General features: G+C 43.6%; 1 protein-coding gene across 2 annotated transcripts; it reads right to left on the reverse strand.

The window, feature by feature from the left end:
• Window positions 1-245: 245 nt before the first annotated feature.
• LOC103634740 (paired amphipathic helix protein Sin3-like 4) lies at window positions 246-20,651 on the reverse strand. Of its 2 annotated transcripts, none has more exons than XM_008657327.3 (23): window positions 20,192-20,651; window positions 19,641-19,880; window positions 19,347-19,515; window positions 19,144-19,242; window positions 18,894-19,061; window positions 18,384-18,702; window positions 8,648-8,781; window positions 8,414-8,489; window positions 8,290-8,337; window positions 7,946-8,214; window positions 7,718-7,872; window positions 4,707-4,834; window positions 4,359-4,613; window positions 3,620-4,264; window positions 3,444-3,529; window positions 2,443-3,087; window positions 2,268-2,368; window positions 2,055-2,193; window positions 1,822-1,974; window positions 1,343-1,506; window positions 1,151-1,262; window positions 900-1,073; window positions 246-756 (listed from the first exon to the last, which is right to left on the reverse strand). In XM_008657327.3, the coding sequence occupies exons 1-22, from the start codon at window positions 20,263-20,265 to the stop codon at window positions 921-923; spliced, it is 4,332 nt and encodes a 1,443-aa protein (XP_008655549.1). In that variant the 5' UTR covers window positions 20,266-20,651; the 3' UTR covers window positions 246-756; window positions 900-920. The 2 variants fall into 2 exon arrangements, with proteins under 2 accessions (XP_008655549.1, NP_001334902.1); NM_001347973.2 differs by having other exon boundaries at window positions 276-756; window positions 8,290-8,319; window positions 20,192-20,530.
• Between the last annotated feature and the right edge of the window lie 790 nt (window positions 20,652-21,441).

Below are 21,441 nucleotides of genomic sequence, written 5' to 3' on the forward strand. Positions count from 1 at the left end.
AAAATAGTTAATAAGAGTAAATTAAACCAAATGTTAATTTAGAAAGTTATCTAACACATGCGAAACTTGGAAGAATAATTTAGACTTTTTCCTAAAAGGAATACTTAAAACGGTTTAGACATTGTCTAGATTTTATAGATATATTCTAGAGAAAAATCTATGTATGCACCTGTATACACATCACCGAGAAGATCAGAAGAAACACATCCTATACTTCAATTGAATTGTATGCACACAAGAGAATATTGCTGTCAACCACGCCTCAAAAGCTTAATGAAAGGGTGTACAAGCACCTCACTCAAGAGGCTGAGAAATTACGGCGTCTGTAAGATTAACCAAGACAAGACTACATAACTGTTTGACACAGGTTTTAATTTTGGCAACATCCTCAATGAAAAACGACGGCAAAAAAAAAAAGAACAGAAGACCTATACCAACTGCAACAAATGATGATTAGTTAAATACTTGATGGAACAGACCTACCATCGAAAAGCATTAAAAAGGTCATCAGAACAAACATGTTGCTAATACATATATACACATCTTTCCGCACAACAGAGCTGACTGCTGTGGCCTACATGCTCGCTTCGTTTTGCTGTATTTACCCTATAGATCTCCCCATCTGTTATTCAAAAAGGGCATTCTGCGACGAATTGTCGATGACGTCACCATCTTCCAACTCCTGCATATTATCACTGAAGAAGCAAAGCAACTGGGGTCCCAGCAATATCTCCAGGTTTAGATACAATGATGAGACTGCAAGGGTGGAAGATATGGATTGTTAAAACCGAGCCTAGAAATCTTTAAGGAATAACAGGCTTATGCTGGAAAGATAGTCACAGGTATTCAACGACAGCATAATATTAAAAGATGCACGAGTTGGAAGCTAATTGAATTACCATTTTGTATGCCAAATGATCCTATGCTTTGGATAGGAACCTATTGAAGCGCTGCACTTTTGCAGCATATATTTTTGAAAACTGCGAACTGTCAGACACACTCCCACCCCGCAAAATTTTCCTTCTCTTCCGAAGCCGGGACAAGAAATCTTCAGTGTCTAGGACATACGAGACCTGTATCCAATGCATTGCCAGATATGCTTTATTCTCAACTACAATAAAGCATGCGATGTCCGGTCAAGATTGCATACCTTAGAGGTCTTGCAGGATATCTTGCATTCGAGACCATTCACAACTTTGATACCATCCATTGCCTTCAAAAAATCTGAAGGTTCATCATTATCTGAATATTTCCGCTTATTCCTGGAAGAGCAGCACACGATCGGCACAAATAATGGAAACGGAATCAGGAGCTTCGTTGTGGGTTGGGGAAAAAATAATACCTTGCAAGGTAGACGCCTTCAGATAATTTCTTGTCTGACGTACTACATAAATACTCGCCAAAAAGATACGAAGAAAAATTTGGATCAATTGATACTGCGGTAACTTCTGGCTTTTCGTGACCATATTCCATCAGCTGAATAGACAACCTTGTCGGACTTGAGCACTGCCATTAACATCACAAACTAATTAATATCATTCCACAAAAAGAAAAGCATGATGAATTGACAACAGTACTGTTAGACTATTATATTTCTGTCTAAATTTTATGGGCCTAGAGCCCAGCCCATGTATTCTGATATATGTACTACTCAGCCTAACTTAATGAATTAGGATTTCATTTCCTCTAACAAGTACACTACAACTGAAATATTTGTTGGTACACAAGACGAGCTTGCCACATGTACAGGACTGAGTCAATAGAACACACAAAAAAAATTAGGCATGGATATCATCAGAAGCTGCATAAAATGATGCTTACACATTCAAATCGGTATATGCTCTCATCATGCAGTAGAACACGGGCATTTTCATGATAAACTAGGTCAAAAAACCTCCCGGGAGATCTTGATTTTTCATATAAATATAGCTGCAGAAGCTTATTGTCCATTTCATCTGTTGCTATTGCTTGAAGCTGGCATCAGGAAGTTGAATAATGAATCTGTTATCCAGGCCATAAAAAAAGTGACAGTGCAAAGGGGTAAAGCATTTTACCTGCTTCACAACTTTATAAATCAATTTATCTAAAGTAAAGAGAACATATGATTGAGTCCCAATAATAGCTCGGCAGTCGTCCTCAAATTTTGTGTTGTCAGAAGAACCATCGAGCAAGTTGTAAAGCGCACTCATAAACCTTCATAGGAAAGACAGATCAGTTATTCATCATATATGGATATAATGTAAACACTGCAGAAATGCAAACATTACTTTGCATATAGATCAGGAGGGTTTGTATCCTTGGAATTCCTCCATTTCTTTTCAGCGGTAAAAGAGTTAGTTTTTGCTGAAAGTAGTCTCTCATATAAGATCTGCAATAGACATTTATTCAGCAAAAAGGAAGTGAATGCAAAGATAGGGAAAAAAAAGGTCCTTGAAACCTGACCTGATGTAGCCTGAACAAGACATAAAATGAATCGTTTCCATAAAATATACGTGAGAACTTCTCTCGATCATGTAAAGCTGTAGGTACATGCTTGGCAAGTGGTTTTACTGAGTACAGAGAGCGTTCTGAAAGTGGTAGTGATATTCCTCCTTCCACATCATGTGTCTCAGTTGTTCCTTCTGCCTCGCCCTCACTTTCAGCTTTTGTATCCTGATCATCATGATCCATATCCTCTTCTTCTTCATCGTGGTCTTCACGAAAGCATTCCTCACCATCACCAGATTCACTGCCCGACGCATCTTCACCAGCCTCGGAAGCATTTTCACTGTCCTCAGTAGACCTCTGAGCACTTTCCTCACCTTCATCATCAGCATCAGCATCATTCTCACCAGCTGCCTCAGCAGATGGCACCACTTCCCCATGCCTACCCTGGAATGATCTGCTTGTAGAACCTTCCTTTCCTTTAGATGTTCCATCTTCAAAAGGAACAAAATGGTCCTCATCAAAATCTCCGTTTGGCGATAATTCACCCTCTTCTCTTTCAACTTTTGAAATATGGGGTGCAGAACCATCATTATTTAGGCGCCCTTTAATTCCCTCACTGATGCCATTAAAAGATGGTCCCAACCTACCTGTTTCCCCTCCCTATCAAAGAAAAAAAAAAGAAATATGGCTCAGTGAATCTGCTGGATGTTTTTTTTTGGTGGAGGGGGAGAATTTAGATGGTGTTTGGTTTGAGGAATCACTCCATAAAAAATGAGGTGGTGCATCATGGATCCATTCCTCAAATTTGGTGGGAAGACCACATTCCTCATATTAGTACTAACTAACTATGAATAATGAGGTGGTGATGGATCAACTCATTCCATTCCACAAAACAAACAAAAAAGTGAGGAGTGAGAAGATGATGGACTAACTCATTCCTCAAACCAAACACCCCATTAATGTGTATATACATAAATATCCAACTCTTGTACATAGCTCAAAATATAATTTTGTACCACAGCAGAAGGCAATGTTTCATTGACAGCCTTGCCTTCACCAGCCACCTCAACTGCACCATGAGAACTTCTAGAACCATTCACGCCTACAAATTAATTCAGATTATAAGAACTAGTAATATGAAACCTAATCAACAAGTTTTGGGCACAAAAAATATTGAACCAGCCGAACAAACCTGGCGTAAGTTCCAAATTTGCCTTATGTTGTTCAGTCCTAACAACAGCTGCATTCTCTGCTGATCGCTCAGTAGAAGCAATATTTTGTGTGCTTAGTGAAGGTGTTTCGTCTGCAGAGGCAGCACCATGCACTCTTCCATTAAGTGTAACATTTAATGATTCTTCACCTCTACGGGCAATTCGATCTGCATCATGGAAACCATTTTGAGCGTTGGCTGCAACTCCATTTGCTATTCTAGCCCGAGACGGCAGCCCTTGTTCACTTTCATCATCGTTGTTATGCTTGGAGACAATCCCAGCTCCAGTGTTGCTTTCCCCAACATTTGCAATACCCGATTTTGTTGTTCGGCTCTTTGGCTTAACTAGGTCAGGATCCTCGGAGCCATGTTTTCGCTGAACACCCAAAATTGGCTCCACAAAAGTTGTCCATATTCTCATCACTTTATCTAATTGATCTGAAGAATTGCAGATTTCACCGCAGGAGTACTTAATGATCTTATGTAGATCTTCATGGATTTCTGAGTCTACATACTCGAATGACATATTGGGAACTATAGGTCGCCTATTTCCAGCAGCAATGGCAAGGAGCACATCATCTTCCTTTCTTTTCTTCTCATTAATTTCTTTTATCTCCGTCAGGAGAGCTACACAAGGGAATAAATAGTATAGTTTAGCAACCAGGCAACGGTGCAACTACAACCAGAAGAAACATTCATGTGTAATTAAATTTTTACATACACTTTGTGCTCAGGTTCTTCGTATCTTGCTGCTTGAAATAGAAACTACGATGGTCAAGTGACTTGTGATAATTCTTGGCATATATTTCAGCCCAAACTTTGTTGAAATCTGATCGGCACCTTGACCACTCCTCCTGCTTCTGTTTGAGCCTAGTTAGAATAACTGGCAAAGCAACACTAGCATTTTTGCGAAGAACATCCATCACATCAAGACCATGATCACCGTACAGTCGTTCAATGCACCTCAGGTTCAACGCTGAAAAACGTTATCAACCAACAGTAACAGTCAAAGTCCATTCAGTTCAGGTATCCTCGAATATTATTAATTTATGCCTGAACAAATACTTACGAGTTAAATGCTCATCCATGCGTATTGGACTCTCAGGTTTGACTGAGTTGTCTTGCATCTTTTCTATCAGCTCTTCAACACGCTTAGTCGCTGCATTAACTGATTCCAACAGCATATCCAACTCAAACCTAAAATCAGGAATAAGTTCCTATTAAATCAACTTAACCATCACATGCATAGGTTATAAAAAACAAATAATATCAATCAGTAACGAACAAAAACAAATGATACTGGTTAGCACGGAAAATCCATAGTAACCAGCTCATTATAGAATACCAGCTTGGACCAGCAAATATTAGTAACCTAGTTTTTGAGTCCTTGCTGGTTAGACGGCATAATTATAGGTAATAAGACAATATGAACACATGTAACACATGAAGGATGGCTAGAATTGAAAACAATGTGTCATGTACGGGCGCTCGTACGCCAGGCAGCGTCGCGCCCGTGACAGGCGTCGCGCACAGGAGCGTGATCTGGGAGATCCGCAGGAGCATATGGAAAGTAGTGGCTAGGAAGGAAAATAGGAGAATGGAAAGTAGAAGGAAGGAAGGAGGAATTGATTAGTGTTACTATGTTTAAGCTTGCCTAAAATAAATGAGCGATTGGCTCCAGGACAGCAGGCCGATGGCTATATATGCGGCACAGGGAGACAGGAATAAAGGCAGCAAAGAAGTTATCTCTTCTCCACCTCTCTCTACCAACTAAGCCTACGGCTGTGGGGGATAACCACGCCGGAGAAGACGACGAACCGCGGCTACGACCTTCGTAGCCGAGGGCCCCCTGCTCTAGACGCCCAGGCCCTTGACACATGGATTTTGTTTTTAATCTATTCAAGCTTCCAAGAGAGCATCAGCAAGGCATAAACTTCAGCAGCACAACTGCTCAATTCATACATTAGTGCAGGAGAAACTGTCTTCCACTTTGAACACAGGCTAGCAATATGACTTTTGCATTGGTCTATTTTAGACCTTTTTCTTCTTAATATATATGATGTGTAGCTCTCCTACGCTTTCGAGAGAGAAAAAGAAATATGATTCAGAGAAACAACTTTTTTTCGTGAGCGCGCAGGAGAGCTGTGCATCATTAAATTAAGAGAAGAAAACAGTCCAAAATGGACCAAAGTACAATGCCAAAATAGGCCAAACACAAGACCACCAATTCCTGCTACGCACAGAACTGCAGCCTCCTTTTGCGCATGAAAACAGCAGCACGCAAAAGAAGAACAGCAAAAGTGCCAGCAGGCCACACACCCACACAACTGCTCTTCACTAAGCCCCCAATAGAACCCTTGATCTGAAAATTGCAGCACCAGGACCCAAAGCCTCAAGATGTCTACCACCGGCAAGCCTCCAGCACTCAAACTCATCCAAAAAAACTGATTTTATTCCATGAATGGAAGGTCTGACGCCATCAAAAACCGCCTTATTACGATGAAGCCATAAACACCAAGCCCCCAAGATGATGATACTGTTAAAGCCTCTTCTTTTGGATTTGTGCACTTGCTTACACACCTTCTCCCACCCGTCAGCAAAAGCGGACTCATTAGAGGCAGGGGAAAGATTAGCCAGTCCCAATGAAGAGAGAATGTAGTACCAAAATTGCCGCGTAAAAATGCAAGTGCAAAGGAGGTGTTGGATATTCTCCGAATCTTGATCACATAAAGGACAAACCTCAGGATAATCCAACCCTCTTTTCTGCAGTCTATCAGTTGTCCAACATTTATTTCTTATTGCCAACCAAAGAAAAAATTTGCATTTGGGTGGAGCCCAAGTCTTCCATAACCTCTTCCATGGTTCGAAAGTAATCGAACCCATGAAGAAAGCCCTATAACACGACTTCAAAGAGAACTGCCCAGAGGAAGAATGAATCCACACATGTCGATCAGCCTCCTGAGTGAGCACCACTCCCCTTAATGCATCCCAAAGGTTTAGATATTGCTGCAGCCTAGGCAAATTAAGAGGGGTCTCAATGTCACTGACCCACTGCCAGTTTTCAAGAGCATGGGCCACCGTTCTAGAAGAAATAGCCTGTTTCCCAACATTAGCCACAACAGCAGGGGCAAAATCTTGGATACGAGACCCATCCAACCACCGATCAGAGAAACAACTGGACCAAGAAATACAGACTTCCACTAGCACTTGCTTAGTGATTTACGATATGCACTTAAAGCACAAGTAATGATATTCTATGAAAACAAGATAATGGAGAAAATAGGAAAGATATAGCACATCGATAAATACCCAATTCAGAATGGTCCAACAACAAAAAGGTGCAATGCATGAAATAAGAACACAGTAGATTGGAAAATATGGGCAGGTAACATGGACCATTTGGCACAGCTCCAACTCCAAGATCCAGTTTGAATATGTTGTTTGTAGACTCAATTAAAGTCGCTTTAAATGATTATATTTGGTCCAAACTATTTAAAACTAACTCATCTTCTTCCGTACCTGCAGCTCCAGATCCAAGATTTCCTGGAGGCTGGAGCAACAAAAACCCAGCTCCAGAAATCTGTCAACCCCCTGAGGGAGCACGGTTTACTATACTTCGTGTGCAGCTTAAATGGATTTTAAAAATGGATAACAGAGGTACCATTGACTAATCAAATACACAAGCAGTTTAGCAAATGGTTTTTACTTTTTATTTTCCTCTTCTTTAAACCAAATATAAATTTAGGACCACTACTATTACAGTACTCTCACAAGAAGGTAAACACTGGCCAACAACATGACACTGAATATCGGTGGTAGATCTACAGGTAGGGCTGACAATGGGCCTCAAATTTTACACTATAAAACTTAAGGATCGAATCGGATTAGGATCGGGCTTTGTTTCTATTCATTTTTGAACTATAAATAAGTTAGGGCCCTACCAAATTGTGAATAGCCATTTGGATCGCGATCCATTACCACCCCTATCTACAGGCCCTTATTAATATGAATGGTGGAAGATTGTTCTCATTGAAGTTCATATACACACATGCCATATGTATAACAAAGATAAATCAGCACCTGTCATCCTCGCATCTAAATAAGCTTTCCTCATACTGATTCTTCCGCATGTGCTTAAATGAATAATCTTCACTTCCGGATGTCACTGATACCCAGTGATCATTAAGAACAGAGGCTCCAAGATCAGTCCTGTTGCTGGCAGGGGGCATGGGATACTGAAAACATGATTGAACCAAAAGTTATATGAAACACAGTACAGAAAGAACTATATGATATGAATCAGCTTACATTTTTAGGTAGAAGCCGGTAACTCGGAGTGCAACGTTGACAGTTTGAGAGATCAAGCTCTGATATTGGTTTGGATAGGTTGTACTTCTCTTTGCCAGAAAACATAGGAGGTTTGTGACAAGAACCGTCCTTTGAATTGAATGTTGACCCTTTATCGAGTCTTTCTCGTTCCTTCTCTCTTTCCTTTTCCCGATCTCTATCCCTGTCCTCCCTGTCCCGATCTCTATCCTTTTCTTTATCCTCAGTTTTAACAATCCTTGTTGTTGGGCCTTCATATTAGATAATCAATGTGAATGTGATATTTTGGAAGCATTAAGGAAAGGTTAAATCTAGTAACCACGTACGTTTGTTGAAGACACCAGCAAGAAATCCATCTGCAACAAGGGGCCAAACTAGGTAAAACCATGAAACTTGGACAATTGAAATGTTACAATATGATCATACAAATGTATAAAGTTTGTAAATTACCTATATTTTCACAATGTTCCAAGAATTCATTAAACCCTTCCATAAGATCTGGATAATGCTGGAGTATATCATTCACCTGCAAATCAATAAAATTTATCAATGCTTCACCTTGTGGTAAGTAAACATGCACATATACTTAAGAGTTAAGACATATTATAACTGAAGTTAGTGATAACTTGAGAAATTCAAGCATTAAGCATGAATCATAAAATAAAATAAAAATAAGAAACCAACCAAGTTCTTCAGTTCACTTCTCGTGATAATCTCTTGGCTGTAGATGTGTAGACATTTCAAAAACTCCTGGTAAGCTTCATGCTCCAGTTTTTCCTTCACCTTCTCACAGAAATGGAACTCGTGCGTGTATACACCTAAAATTGCAAGAGAAAGCATGGGCATAACCAACAAACATAGAACCAAAAGAATTTCTCCAATTGTAGATACTAATGTCATGGAGAATTATATTGGTAAGAGAAAGCATGGGCATAACCAACAAACATAGAGCAAAAGGATTTCTCCAATTGTAGATACTAATGGCATGGAGAATTATATTGGTATCGATCTACAAGAATAAGGGAGATATTCAAAGTTGTACGAATTACCGGAGAATTAAGTTGATGAGCCACACTATGAGGGTGTTTGGCATGGCTCTGCTCCATCCCAGAGCAGCTCTGCTCCCAAACTCCAAGTAGGCAAGGAGCAACAAAAAAGGTACTCCAAAAAATTGTATTGCAGGTCTGCAGCTCCCAAAACTCTATGGAGTTTGCAACTCTGGAGTTAGAGTGTTTGGCTAGCCTTGACCAGCTCCACCATGGAGTTTTGCTTTGGGGCCATGCCAAACACCCCCTTGTGATGCTATGGGAGAGAGAGAGCTATCAAACGCCGTCTAAGAGAAATGACGAGGATCTCTATGAACCAATTTGGTTTCATGCTCAAAAGGTCAACCATGGAAGCCAATTTCTTAACAAGACAAGTAATAGAGCATTATAGGGAGTAGAAGAAGGATGTAACATTGTCTTCATCGACTTGGGGAAGGCTTACGAGTTATGAAAAAAATACCAAGGAATGTTATGTGGTGGTCCAACTGAGCATGTTGGACTCATTAAGGAAATGTTGTGACTAAGTTATGGAGACACAGATGACTTCCTGGTTACAATAGGACTACATCAAGGGTCAGCTTTGAGCCCTCACCTTTTTGCCTTGGCAATGGATGAGGACACAAGGGACACACAAGGGGACATCCCTTGGTGTATGCTTTTTACGGATGACGTAGTGCTAAAGTAGGACAGGAGTAAATAGGAAATTAGAGTTGTGACAGGAGACTCAGTCCAAAAGTTTTAGACTCAATATAACTAAAACTGAATATATGAGATGTGACTTCAGCACTACTACACATGAGAAAGAAGATGTTAGTTTAGAGGATCAAGAAGTGTCTAGATATTTTTACGTATTAAGGACTAACGATACATAGAGATGAGAATTTTGGTGGAGATGTTAGCCATAGAATCAAAGTCGGGTGGATCAAGTGGTGCCAAGCATCCGTTCTAAGAGGGTACCACAACATCTAAAAGGCAAATTTTATAGGACGGTGATTAGACTTATTGTCTTATATGGTGCAAAATGTTGGTCTGCAAGAAGACATCTTGTTTAGCTGATAAGTGTTGCAAAAATGTGTATGATGCGTTAGATTTGTGGTTATATAAGGGATCGAGTCCAAAACGATGAAATATGTGAAAATGTGATAGACTAGGGGTAACATCAATTGAAGAAAAGCTTGTCCACCATCGATTAAGATGGTTAGTGCGTAGTGGGATCATAAAATGCGTTAGTAATGGGAAGAGTGGGAGGGGAACAACGAAGTTGACATCGAAAGAGGGAGTAAAATGAGACTTGAAAAGATTAGAAGATACTCAAAGATTTAACCTCGAATAGTAGCGAATGAAAAACAGTTATCCACGTGCCTGAACCTTGATTTGTGGCTTCTGTTGGGTTTCAACTTTAGCCTACCGCAACTTGCTTGGGATTAAAAGGCTTTGTTGTTGTCATTGTGTAGATACTAATGGCACTTTACAGCCAAAAAAGTGACCAAAATAACCAAAAAGTGGAAAGCAAACAAGATCTACACGTATGAAAGGAACTAGCTGACCTGAGAGCATAAGTTCTCCAATAGTAAACATGTTTGTGTGTTACTCCTCAATCAAAACACCACATCTTTGTCAGGACTGCAGGTGGTGCTCAGTGAGGAGTGGATGGCGGGAGAGCGCTGCTGGAGGAGCTTAGGTACCTAAGGAGTTGATCTGTTACGTATTAAGTCTGTAATGGAGTCTGTAATCTGGGTGATGGGCCACATAGGCCGTATTAGTGTCGTATTGGCCGTAATGATAGGATTAGCACCGTGATGGTGGCTATAAATAATGTACCAAACCTATGGAGATGTTATGCATTTGAAACGAAAGGAATCTAATCAGTTCAACACTTCAACCACCCCAAACCAACTTATCATATTCGCTGGAAATCGCTGGTGCGGCTCACGTCGCGGTGACCAACACCGCTAGCCAAGGGTCGTCACAAGTGGCATCGGAGCAATCGATCTTCGAAGGCGGTGCACGACGGCGCCATCAACAAAGTCGTTGGTGCAGACTCGGCTGATCCTGGAAGCAATGGCGGGAGCGGAGCAGAAAGGGGAGGAGTGATGGGATCATGGGAGAATATGATGATGGCGGTGGGGTGTCTGACCGACAAGTTGGAGGCCATGGAGATGGGATAGAAGAAGGCCGATGAGGATCTGGCCGTCATGGCTCAACAGATGGAGGAAACGGAGAAGAACGTCTCACGCCTTCGATTGGAGTTACTAGCAAAGGAGTTGGAAGGTAACGAAACAAACTCTGATCGAGAGGGTCGTGTTCCGCGTGGGGATGATCGGGGTGGAGGATTTGGTAGGGAAGGTGGTATGGATCGTGGAGGAGATCGTAGAGAAGAGAACATTGGGGAGGTGGAAAGGAGTTTTGATCGAGTTCCTTACCGAAGTGGACATTTCCAAAGTTTCAAGGAAATGATCTAGGAATTTGGTTTGATCGGTGCACGGATTATTTCACTGTCTACCAGGTGCATGATTGGATGTGGGCAAGCACTGCATCTGTGCACATGGAGGGAAACGCAGCAAAATGGTTGCAGGTGTATAAGTTGAAGTATGGTTTGGGTGATTGGGGTCAGTTCACAAGGGCTGTGAAGGATAAATTTGGTTCTGAAGAGTACCCTCAGGCTATGAGATCCTCGGTGAATCTAAGGCAACAGAGTGGAGTGGAAGGGTATTCACAAACCTTCGATGATATGAGATATGCCACTACTCTGCACAACCCAGGATTAGATGAACCATTTTATGTGTCCCACTCATAGTTGTTAAGGCGCCGCCTAGGCGATAAGGTGCCCCGGCGGCATAAGACGTCCTACTTGCCTTACTCCGGCACCTAAGGCGAGTGGGAGAGGTCGACGGCGGCTCTAACAGCGACGCGGTGGCTCCTCCATGGCGCGGTGGTGGCTTCTCCATGGCGCGGCAGCGGCTCCTCCAGCAGCGGTGCGTGGCGGCTCCAGCGGCGACGCTGGCACAGGAGAGAGGGAGCCAGCGGGAGAGGGAGCAACGGCTAGGAGGAGGGACCGAGGGAGTCGTGTGGCTATAGGAGGGAGTCACGTGACTGAGGAGATAGAGGGAGAGGGCTAGGAGAGAGCGAGAGGAAGTGGGCTTAACCTAGATTTAATGGATTGGTAGGCTTTTGGGCTGATTTGTAGGCTGGGAGGCTAGTTTTTTTCTTTTTCTTTTCTTTTCCCCTTCTTTATTAATGTTTTTATCCTAAATACTTTCTCAAATATCAACATTTTTTTCTATTTCTAACTATATTTAAGGCATCGCCTCGCCTTACGCCTTATCGCTTAAAAGGTAAATAGGGGGTCAGTCGACTTATCTCGCCTTACCGCCTTAACAACTATGGTCCCACTACATCAGAGGTCTGAGGACAGAATTGCAGTCTCAGGTCATGACTCACATGCCAAAGACCGTGGACAAAGCCATGAAACTGGTTAAGATGTACCAGGAGATAGCTGAGAAGAACAGGATGAAGCATCAAAAAGGAATAGTAGGGAACAAAACTCAGGTGGTGGAAGAGGTGACAATAGAATAGGAATTTTGTATCCTGAGTTGAACAAGGAAAGCCAGCTGAGAGATTACAGGAGGGCCAATGGACTTTGTTTCATATGTGGAGACAAGTCTGAACCAGGTCATCAAGCCAAGTGTCCAAAGAGGGTGGTGACTCAGTTGCATAATTTGACAGTGGAAGATATAAGCTCAGTGTTGAGTGATGAGGTGCTGCAAAAATTGGAGCAGGAGAAGATAGCTGGGGAACTGTATCACCTGTCTTAGAATGCTATTAAGGGAACAGAGTGTGATGGGTGTATGAGGGTGCAGTCTCTGATCCAGGATCAAGTGTTGGTGATGTTGATAGATTCAGGCAGTTCCACTACTTTTATCAGCCAAAGGATGGTGGGAAAGTTGGGTTTGAGAACTGGAGATTGTCCTGCAGTTAAGGTGAAGGTGGCTAATGGGGCAGTAATGCTAAGTGACTAGTGTGTCGAGGAAGTGGAATGGAAGGCTGGAGGGCATGTCTATAGGACTGCCATGAGGGTGTTGGGGTTGGAGGCATATGGTGTAATCTTGGGGTATGATTGGCTGAAGAATCACAGTCCTATGCATTGTGACTGGAACAACAAGGTGTTAACCTTCAGTGATCAGGGAGTGATGGTCAGACTGCAAGGGGATGCAGACCATCTGAGGGAAGTGCAGCAGGTATCTGTGCTGCAGTTGGAGAAGTAGATGAAAACTGATAAGGTGTGGGTGATGGTGATGCTGGAGCAAGTGCCAGAAGGGATAAATGGAGAAGAGTGTGAAGCATTCAAGGAGATATTAGGGTGTGTTTGGTTTGACTTTTGGCTTTGGCTTTTGCCCCCTTAAAAGCCAAAAGCCAACCAAAGGGCTGGATCCAGGAAGCAGCTTTTTTTAGAAGCCGACTTTCTCGTAGTGCAAATCTGAAAGCACCGCTGGACCTGCTTTTAGTGGCTTTTTGGATGGAACTATGAAAACAGATATCGAAAAAAATTTAACGACTTTTAGTGGTTTCCACCAAACGGTTTTTGGCTTTTTAACAGCTTACAGCCTACAACAGCTTTTTCCACAGCTCACAGCACACAGCAACTTTTTTCACAGCCACAGCCCAACCAAACAGACCCTTAGAGGAATTTCAAGGATGTTTTTGCAGTGCCAACTCAGTTACCACCCAGTAGACTCTATGATCATCATATCCCAATATTGCCAGGCTCTACTCCAGTGAATTCCAGACCCTACAGATATTCACTTCTGCACAAGACTGAAATTGAGAAACAAATGTCTGAACTCCTAGCTGCTGGGCTGATAGTCCCTTGTGTGAGCTCTCTTGCCTCTCCTGTTTTGTTGGTGCAAAAAAAGGATGACAGCTGGAGATTCTGTGTAGACTACAGGAAGTTGAATGAGATGACCATAAAGAACAGATGTCCCATGCCTCTGGTGGATGAGATCTTGGATGAGTTAGCAGGAGGCCAGGAGCTCAGTTCTTTACAAGCCTAGACATGACAGCAGGCTATCACCAGATAATAATGGGGGTTGAGGATGAGTTTAAGACTGCATTTAAGACACACCATGGCCATTATCAATTTAGGGTAATGCCTTTTGGTCTTACCAATGCACCAGCCACTTTTTAGTGTGCTATAAATTCAGTGTTGGAGGGTTTTCTCGGAAAATTTGTGATGGTTTTTCTGGATGATATCCTTATCTACAGCCCTAGCCTGGAGACTCATCTACAACATATTAGATTGGTGTTGGCAAAACTGAGGGAGCATCAGTTTTACTTAAAGTAAAACTGAAGAAGTGTGCATTTGTGAAACATGAGTTGAGGTATTTGGGTCATGTGATTTCTAGTGACGGAGTAGCAACAGATCCCAGCAAAACTGAAGTTATGTTGGCATGGCCACAGCCCAGGAATGTTACTGAGCTGAGAGGAATCCTTGGTCTCACAGGGTATTACATAAAATTTGTTAAGGACTATGGTTTGTTGGCCAAACCACTCACCAGGCTGCTGCAGAAACAGCAAGTGTTCAGGTGGAATGAAGATGCTCAGGGTGCTTTTGATAAAGTGAAGCAGGCAATGGCCTCAACACCAGTTCTAGCCTTACCCAGGTTTGATCTTCCTTTTACAGTAGAGACTGAAGCCTCAGATGTGGGATTAGGGGCTGGGTTGATGCAACAGAGGAGACCCATAGCTTTCATCAGCAAGGCTTTGGGAGAAAGAAACAAGCATCTCTCCATCTATGAAAAGGAGTTCTTGGCTTTGATTCCAGCTGTGGACAAGTGGAGGCAGTATCTGCAAAGGGGTGCTTTTGTCATCAAGACAGACCACAAATCTTTGACATTCTTGAGTGATCAGCAACTGCAATCTGATCTTCAAAGGAAAGCAATGACTAAGCTCATGGGCTTACAGTTCCAGGTGGTCTACAAGAAAAGTTCTGAGAATGTAGTTGCTGATGCCCTCTCTAGAGTGGGATCCATGATGGAGCTATCTGTTATCTCAAAAGTGCAACCTTTATGGGTGCAAGAAGTGTTAAATTCCTATGCTACTGATCCAGAGGCCCAGCACCTGATTACTCAGTTGTTGACTCATAGCCCATATGAACAAGGGTTTTCCTTGCAACAGGGGGTGATTAGAAGAGCAGGTCGTATTTGGATAGTAAGTAACTCAGCCCTGTGCACTAAGCTGATTACAGCTCTTCATAGCAGTGCAGTGGGAGGGCACTAGCAGTGTTATTAAAACTACGTTTAAACGTTGTTTAAACTACGTTTAAACGTCAAAACTCTAATTAGAGGTTAAAATCACGTTTTAGCGTTTTGGCGTTCTAAACTGTAAAACACAGTGTTTTATGCATTTTAGACCATTAGCTATTTTTGTGCCCTGTCTATTAGTTACTTTTAGGGTTCAATCCAGCTCATGGGTGAAGTTTTGGTAAGCCACTAACCTCTCTGTTTTGGTATTTAACTTCATATTATTGTCTGAAATTATGATATATTGGTATTTTTCCTATATTGTTTAAAACTACGTTTAAACAAAGTTTAAACGTTTAAAAGTCAAAATTTCACCCATGAGCGTTCCAACGTTTTATCGTTTTAATAAGCTTGGGCACTAGGGTGAAGAAGGTGTTTTGGTGGAAAGGATTGAAGGCTGATGTCATACAGTTTGTGCAACAATGTGAAATTTGCTAACAGGCTAAGAGTGCGAGGGTTCACCCAGCTGGCCTGTTACAACCATTACCTGTTCCTCAAGGAGTTTGGGAGGATGTCACCATGGATTTCATTGAAGGGCTGCCAAAATCTGAAGGCTTTGATACAATCCTTGTGGTGGTTGATAGGTTTTCAATGTAAAGACATTGTTTCCCTTTGAAGCACCCATTTACAGCTAAGGGAGTTGCTCAGGTGTTCTTAGACACTGGTGAAGCTTCATGGGGTGCCAAAGTCCATGGTGTCAGACAGAGACAAGGTTTTCACGGTAGTTTTTGGAAACATCTGTTCCAACTGATGGAGGTGAAATTATTGCTTTCTACTGCACATCACCCACAAACTGACGGCCAAAGCGAGAGGGTAAACAATGCCTTGAGATGTATCTCAGGTGTGCTGTCTATGATCAACCCAACAAGTGGAAAAGCTGGTTGGATCTAGCTGAGTACTGGTACAACACTACCTATCATTCAGTACTGGGTTGTACACCTTTCAGAGTTTTGTATGGGTATGATGCCCCACTTTTGGTTACACCTAGGCCCCTTGGAATTGAAGGAGGTCACTGACTGGACAGCTGAGAGGTCTACCTTCTCAGTCATGTTGAGGGAGCAACTGGCTCGTGCCCAGCTCAGGATGAAGCAATATGCTGATAAGGGATGAACTCCTAGAGAATTTCAGGTGGGAGATTGGGTTTTGCTCAAGTTGCAACCATATGCTCAGAGGTCTGTGGTTAATCGACCTTGTCCAAAATTGGCGTTTAAGTTTTTTGGGCCTTTCAAAGTGGAAGCTAGAGTTGGAGCTGTGACATATAAGCTGGAACTCCCTGAAGCTGCCCAAGTTCATCCTGTTTTCCATGTCTCGCAGCTCAAGCCTTTTCTTCCTTGCTACTCTCCGGTGTTCACAGAGTTACCCACTGTTGTTGATCTTTCCCAAGACGGAGTTGAACCAGAACAGGTGCTCGATCGAAGGATGGTGCGTAAAGGCAATCATGCTATCACACAGGTGTTGGTGAAATGGACCGGTTTGCCGGTGGAAACAGCCTCATGGGAGGATTACTCAGTGGTGAAAGAAAGGTTTCCATCAGCAAACACTTGGGGACAAGCGTCATCTGAGGCAGGGGGAGATTTCAGGACTGCAGGTGGTGCTCAGTGAGGCATGGATGGCCGGAGAACGCTGCTGGAGGAGCTTTTTTTCTCGAACACGCAGGAGAGCTGCGTATCATTATATTAAAGGAAGAAATACACAAGGTCTAAAATAGACCGGGGTACAACTGACGCCTTACGGCGGCCTGAACGAAACTAGCATAGACTGACTCATCTATAAAAACTCTAGGCTACATGAGATAGGGAGGCAACAAGGGATGTCAACCCCTTGGCCCCGGCAGTCTCCCACAGACGGCGCTCATCCCCCACATGGATTAGGAAATTAGCAACATTAGGGGAAAGGCCATCAAAGATGCATCTGTTCCGGAGATTCCACAAAATCCAAGCGCCCAGCATAATGAGGGAGTTTAGGCCATCTCTGAAGGACCCCTGAATAGCTTCATTTGTTTGATGCCACCACTCCATAAAATTAATATCCGTTGGTTGGGGGGCCAAACCCTGCAGCCCGAATTGCCTTAGAAGGAGGAACCAACATTCTCTTGAGAAAACACAATTCACCAGCAGATGGTCAATTGTCTCCCTTTCCTGCTCACATAAAGGACATTTTTCCGTATGATCCAGCCCCCGCTTCTCAAGTCTATCTGCTGTCCAACATTTCTTGTGAGCCACCAGCCACAAGAAGAATCGACATTTGGGCGGAGCCCAAGTTTTCCAAATCCGCTCAAAAGGTTCAAACTCCACAGATCCAATGAAGAGCCCCTCATAAGCGGCTTTAGTCGAATATTTGCCATTAGCAGCCAACCGAAAAATATGTTTGTCCTCCTTATGGGAATCCAGATCAACATGTGCCACCAAATCCCAAATACGCAGGAAATCTGCAAGTGCACCAACAGATAAAACGCTGGAGGAGCTCAGGTACCTAAGGAGTTGATCTGTTTCGTATTAAGTCTGTAATCTAGGTGATGGGCCACATAGGCCATATTAGTGTCGTATTGGGCCGTAATGGTAGGATTAGCACCGTGATGGTGGCTATAAATAATGTACCAGACCTATGGAGATGTTATGCATTTGAAATGAAAGGAATCTAATCAGTTCAACCACCCCAAACCAATTCTTCGCTGGTGATCGCTGACGCGGCTCACGTCGCAGTGACCACCACCGCTGGCCAAGGGTCGTCACAATCTTACATATTTGAAATGCCAGAGCAAGGTTTTACAGAAAAGGAATAAATGGCACTAACTAAAACAACCTCAATTTCAGCCACATAGTAACAAAAACTGTCAGTGAATCATTTTTAATATCTACAATCCAGAATATATTAAGGTCCTGCAACACACAAATCACATTTTTTAACTTCCAAGGATGGTAATGTTTCTGAATATCTATAATCCAGTATAGTTTAAGGTCATCGCACCCAAAATCACATTTTAACTTTCAATAATTGTGTAGTATCTTGCATACCATAATGAGCAAAGAGAATAAATGATGTGCAATTACTAGAGTAATATTCCAAAAGACTTACTCTTCAGCGCATCCTTATCGTCATATGATGAAGAAGAAACGCTATGGATTCCATGATTCTCACTGGGGCCTCCTTGGTGTGTCTCCGCACCTGCATTATCCTCCATCTTCCTTGGAAAAGGCTTTCGCTTACGCTGTCCTATCTCCAGGTCTCTACTGTCATGTTCACCATCCTTGTCTTCTCTCTCATAATCCCTTCTATCCCTTTCCACCTTCCGTTCTTTTTCTTTATCAAGACGTCTTCTCTGGCGATCATGATCCACATCAGGACGGTCAACACTAAAGTCACGGTCAGCATGTGATAGACAAGCTCTCTCCCTCTGATGAATGTGAGAACAAATGTCATGTCAACTATCTTTGTTGAAGAATAAGAGGTGTATAGAAAAATATATATATATAGAAAATGCTAAGAGACAATCAAGCTACTGCATGATCCTACTTCAAGCAAGCTATTTAACCATTCTTTAAATTGAAATTAAATAGAGCATGCAAAACAGCAAGTCATTTCTACCTTCTCATTGTGAAGGGTCCTATTTGCAGGTGGCAAAGAGCTCCTGTCCTCCCGCTTAACCAAACCACCCCTTGAAGATGCCACTGCTTGTGGGGCCACTGAGGTATCAGGCAGGAAGTGCTGGAATTCTTCAAGCAAATCTTTATGGTCCTTGAACAGCCCAGCAACCTGCACAAAAAAATACAAGAAAACAAGCAAATTTAGCGCAAGCGTAGACGTACAAGGCCAAACCAGTAAGAGAAAATAGAACCTCATGGTAAACATCTTGGATAGACTTATTATCCTTGCGGTACATGTTGAGGATGTCCAAGAATGCCTTGTAAACTCGTTCATCATGCTGAAATCGATTCTGTGAAAGGACAAATGGTGAAATAAATCACCGGTTTGCTACATATCACACCTTTGGTGCGCACAGACCAAACCTAGGCTATACATGCATGCATGTATTTATACCTTTATCTTGTTCACGAAATTGATAGCTTCCACAAAATCAACAGGCTTCTTCTCTTCTTGTAGCTTGATCGCATAGCCCTTCGGCAAGAAGGCGTTGAACCCAAGGATTAGTTCAGGGTACCCGTTGAACAGCGTTTTGACACGGCCAATCACTCCATTGGTGTCGATCCTGCATCCAACAGTTGAACGGCGACACAATAGTAACGAGTAGAAAAGGTAATATTTCTCCTCCATGGGGGAACATTGGAAATGGAATGGATCAGATTGGCCAAAGCACTCGCAGCATGAACCGACCTCTCGCTCTTGAAGTCGCGCATGACCTCGAGGAACTCCTCGTACTTCTCCCGCTTGTCCTGGAACTTATCCTTAACTGCCTTAAGGTAGACGAGCGCATCATTTGTCGTCAGCTTCTGGTTGGTCAAGGCCGCGCCGGATGTCTGTTGCGGCTGCGCCGGCGGAGCAGCACCAGCTTGAGGCGGCGGTGCGGCTGCAGACGCTAAACCGGGCACAGGCATGTGTTGTGGCTGAGCCGACCTGCGACACACAAACCAAAAAAACCGTTGGGTCACATGATTAAAACCGTAAGCAGAAAAAAACCAAAAAATACATTTTCACATTTACACTTGAAATTGGGGAGGAAGAAAACGAATTCAGCCAAAAAAACCAAACAAATTCAAACGAACCCATGAAGTAGTGGTGCAGATTCAAATATGACCGACTCCACCGAGAAGCGAGGAAACCCCAACACCGAGAACGAAAGGCAGTAAAGGCAAACACAGAAACGGAAGTGAGTGCGACGGCGGCGAGGAACCCGAGCGAGACGGGCCGGACAGGCGAGGACTCACGGATCGGATCGGCCAACGTTCGGGCGCTTGAGCTGTGACCCCATGAGTGCGTCGTCTCTGGCGCCGCGCTTCATACCCCCATGCAGCACCAGCCGAGCTCGACGTCCTCCTCAGCCTCGTCCTCGCCTCCGCGCGCCACCGATTCCTCCCTCGACCACCTCGCGCGCTCCGCCGCCGCCACCGACGCCGATCTCACCTCCGAGCCTGTCTGCCGACGCCGACGCCGACGCCGGATCTGCCCGCCACGAGCACCCTCCAACTCTCGCGGCGCCGCAGGACGCAGCGCCAGGACAGGCAGCGCAGCGAGCGCGGTGGGGAGCGGGGCGGGAGGCGGGCGGGAGCTAATCGCCAGGGGAGGGGGGAACGACAGGAGAGAAGGGACCGAGGCGGAAGACGAAATAGAAGAGAAACGGCTCGGGGGCTGGGACGGACGGGGTGAAGGGCTCCGCTAGTAAGACTATCCACACACCGGTTTATTCTAAATTTTTCCTCTATCTTTTTTTTTTCACGTGACTAACATTTCATCTTCTACTAATCGGTTACCCGTACGTTGCGACGGCTCACAATAATACACACATAAACTATACATCAAAAAGATCTCAATGTTTTTATTGATTGTCTCTGCTCTTCGCATAATATGTTTTATGAACGCACGAGTACCATAGGCAGCAAATCAGAGACCACATCCCTCGCCTCCCCGATTTCCAAAGTTTCGTAGAGCATGAGAAGAAGGAAAAAGTCGGGCATACATGTTCGTTGTCGGAGAAGGACACGACGAAGAGATAGGCATCTAGATGTGATATAGATAGTATACCGCTAGATATATATAAGGAGAGAGCACGCAGGCAGGGAAAGAAGTCCAGTCGGAGCAGCTCCAAATTGAGAGGTACCCACACCAAACGTCAGTCCGAGAAGGGCGAGAGAATGCGAGTGTCTTCCCAACCCTCCCGCCGAAGCGACACAACAACAACACCACCAACTCCATGTCATATGCCGACTGTTGTCATGCTACGAGCCTTAGTTGTCAATATCTCAGACCTGAACTTCTCATCACCAAGATAACCTAAGTGTGGCAGGCGCCACCATCTCCTCCTTGACGGCACGCACAGAGAAAGGCCAGGAGCATGACCGACTCGTCCCGTACCCGCGTTGACAAGCGTTGGTCGGCTCGCGACTGCGACCGTGGACGGGGGCAACAGGTTGGGGAGGAAGAACAGGACAAAGGCCGGAAAGACGAACGAGACGTTCGA

This window comes from Zea mays, chromosome 8 (assembly GCF_902167145.1).
Source record: "Zea mays cultivar B73 chromosome 8, Zm-B73-REFERENCE-NAM-5.0, whole genome shotgun sequence".
In the NCBI taxonomy this organism is placed as follows: domain Eukaryota; kingdom Viridiplantae; phylum Streptophyta; class Magnoliopsida; order Poales; family Poaceae; genus Zea; species Zea mays.

What these genes read in the sequence shown, in the direction of transcription:
- LOC103634740 (XM_008657327.3), bottom strand. Translation starts at nt 20,265, where the DNA reads ATGAAGCGCGGCGCCAGAGACGACGCACTCATGGGGTCACAGCTCAAG. An exon ending in TCCAAGATGTTTACCATGAG is followed by an intron (nt 19,062 to 19,143) that starts GTTCTATTTTCT and finishes TTTTTTGTGCAG; the next exon opens with GTTGCTGGGCTGTTCAAGGA. An exon ending in GCATATACCGATTTGAATGT is followed by an intron (nt 1,507 to 1,821) that starts GTAAGCATCATT and finishes TGTTAATGGCAG; the next exon opens with TGCTCAAGTCCGACAAGGTT.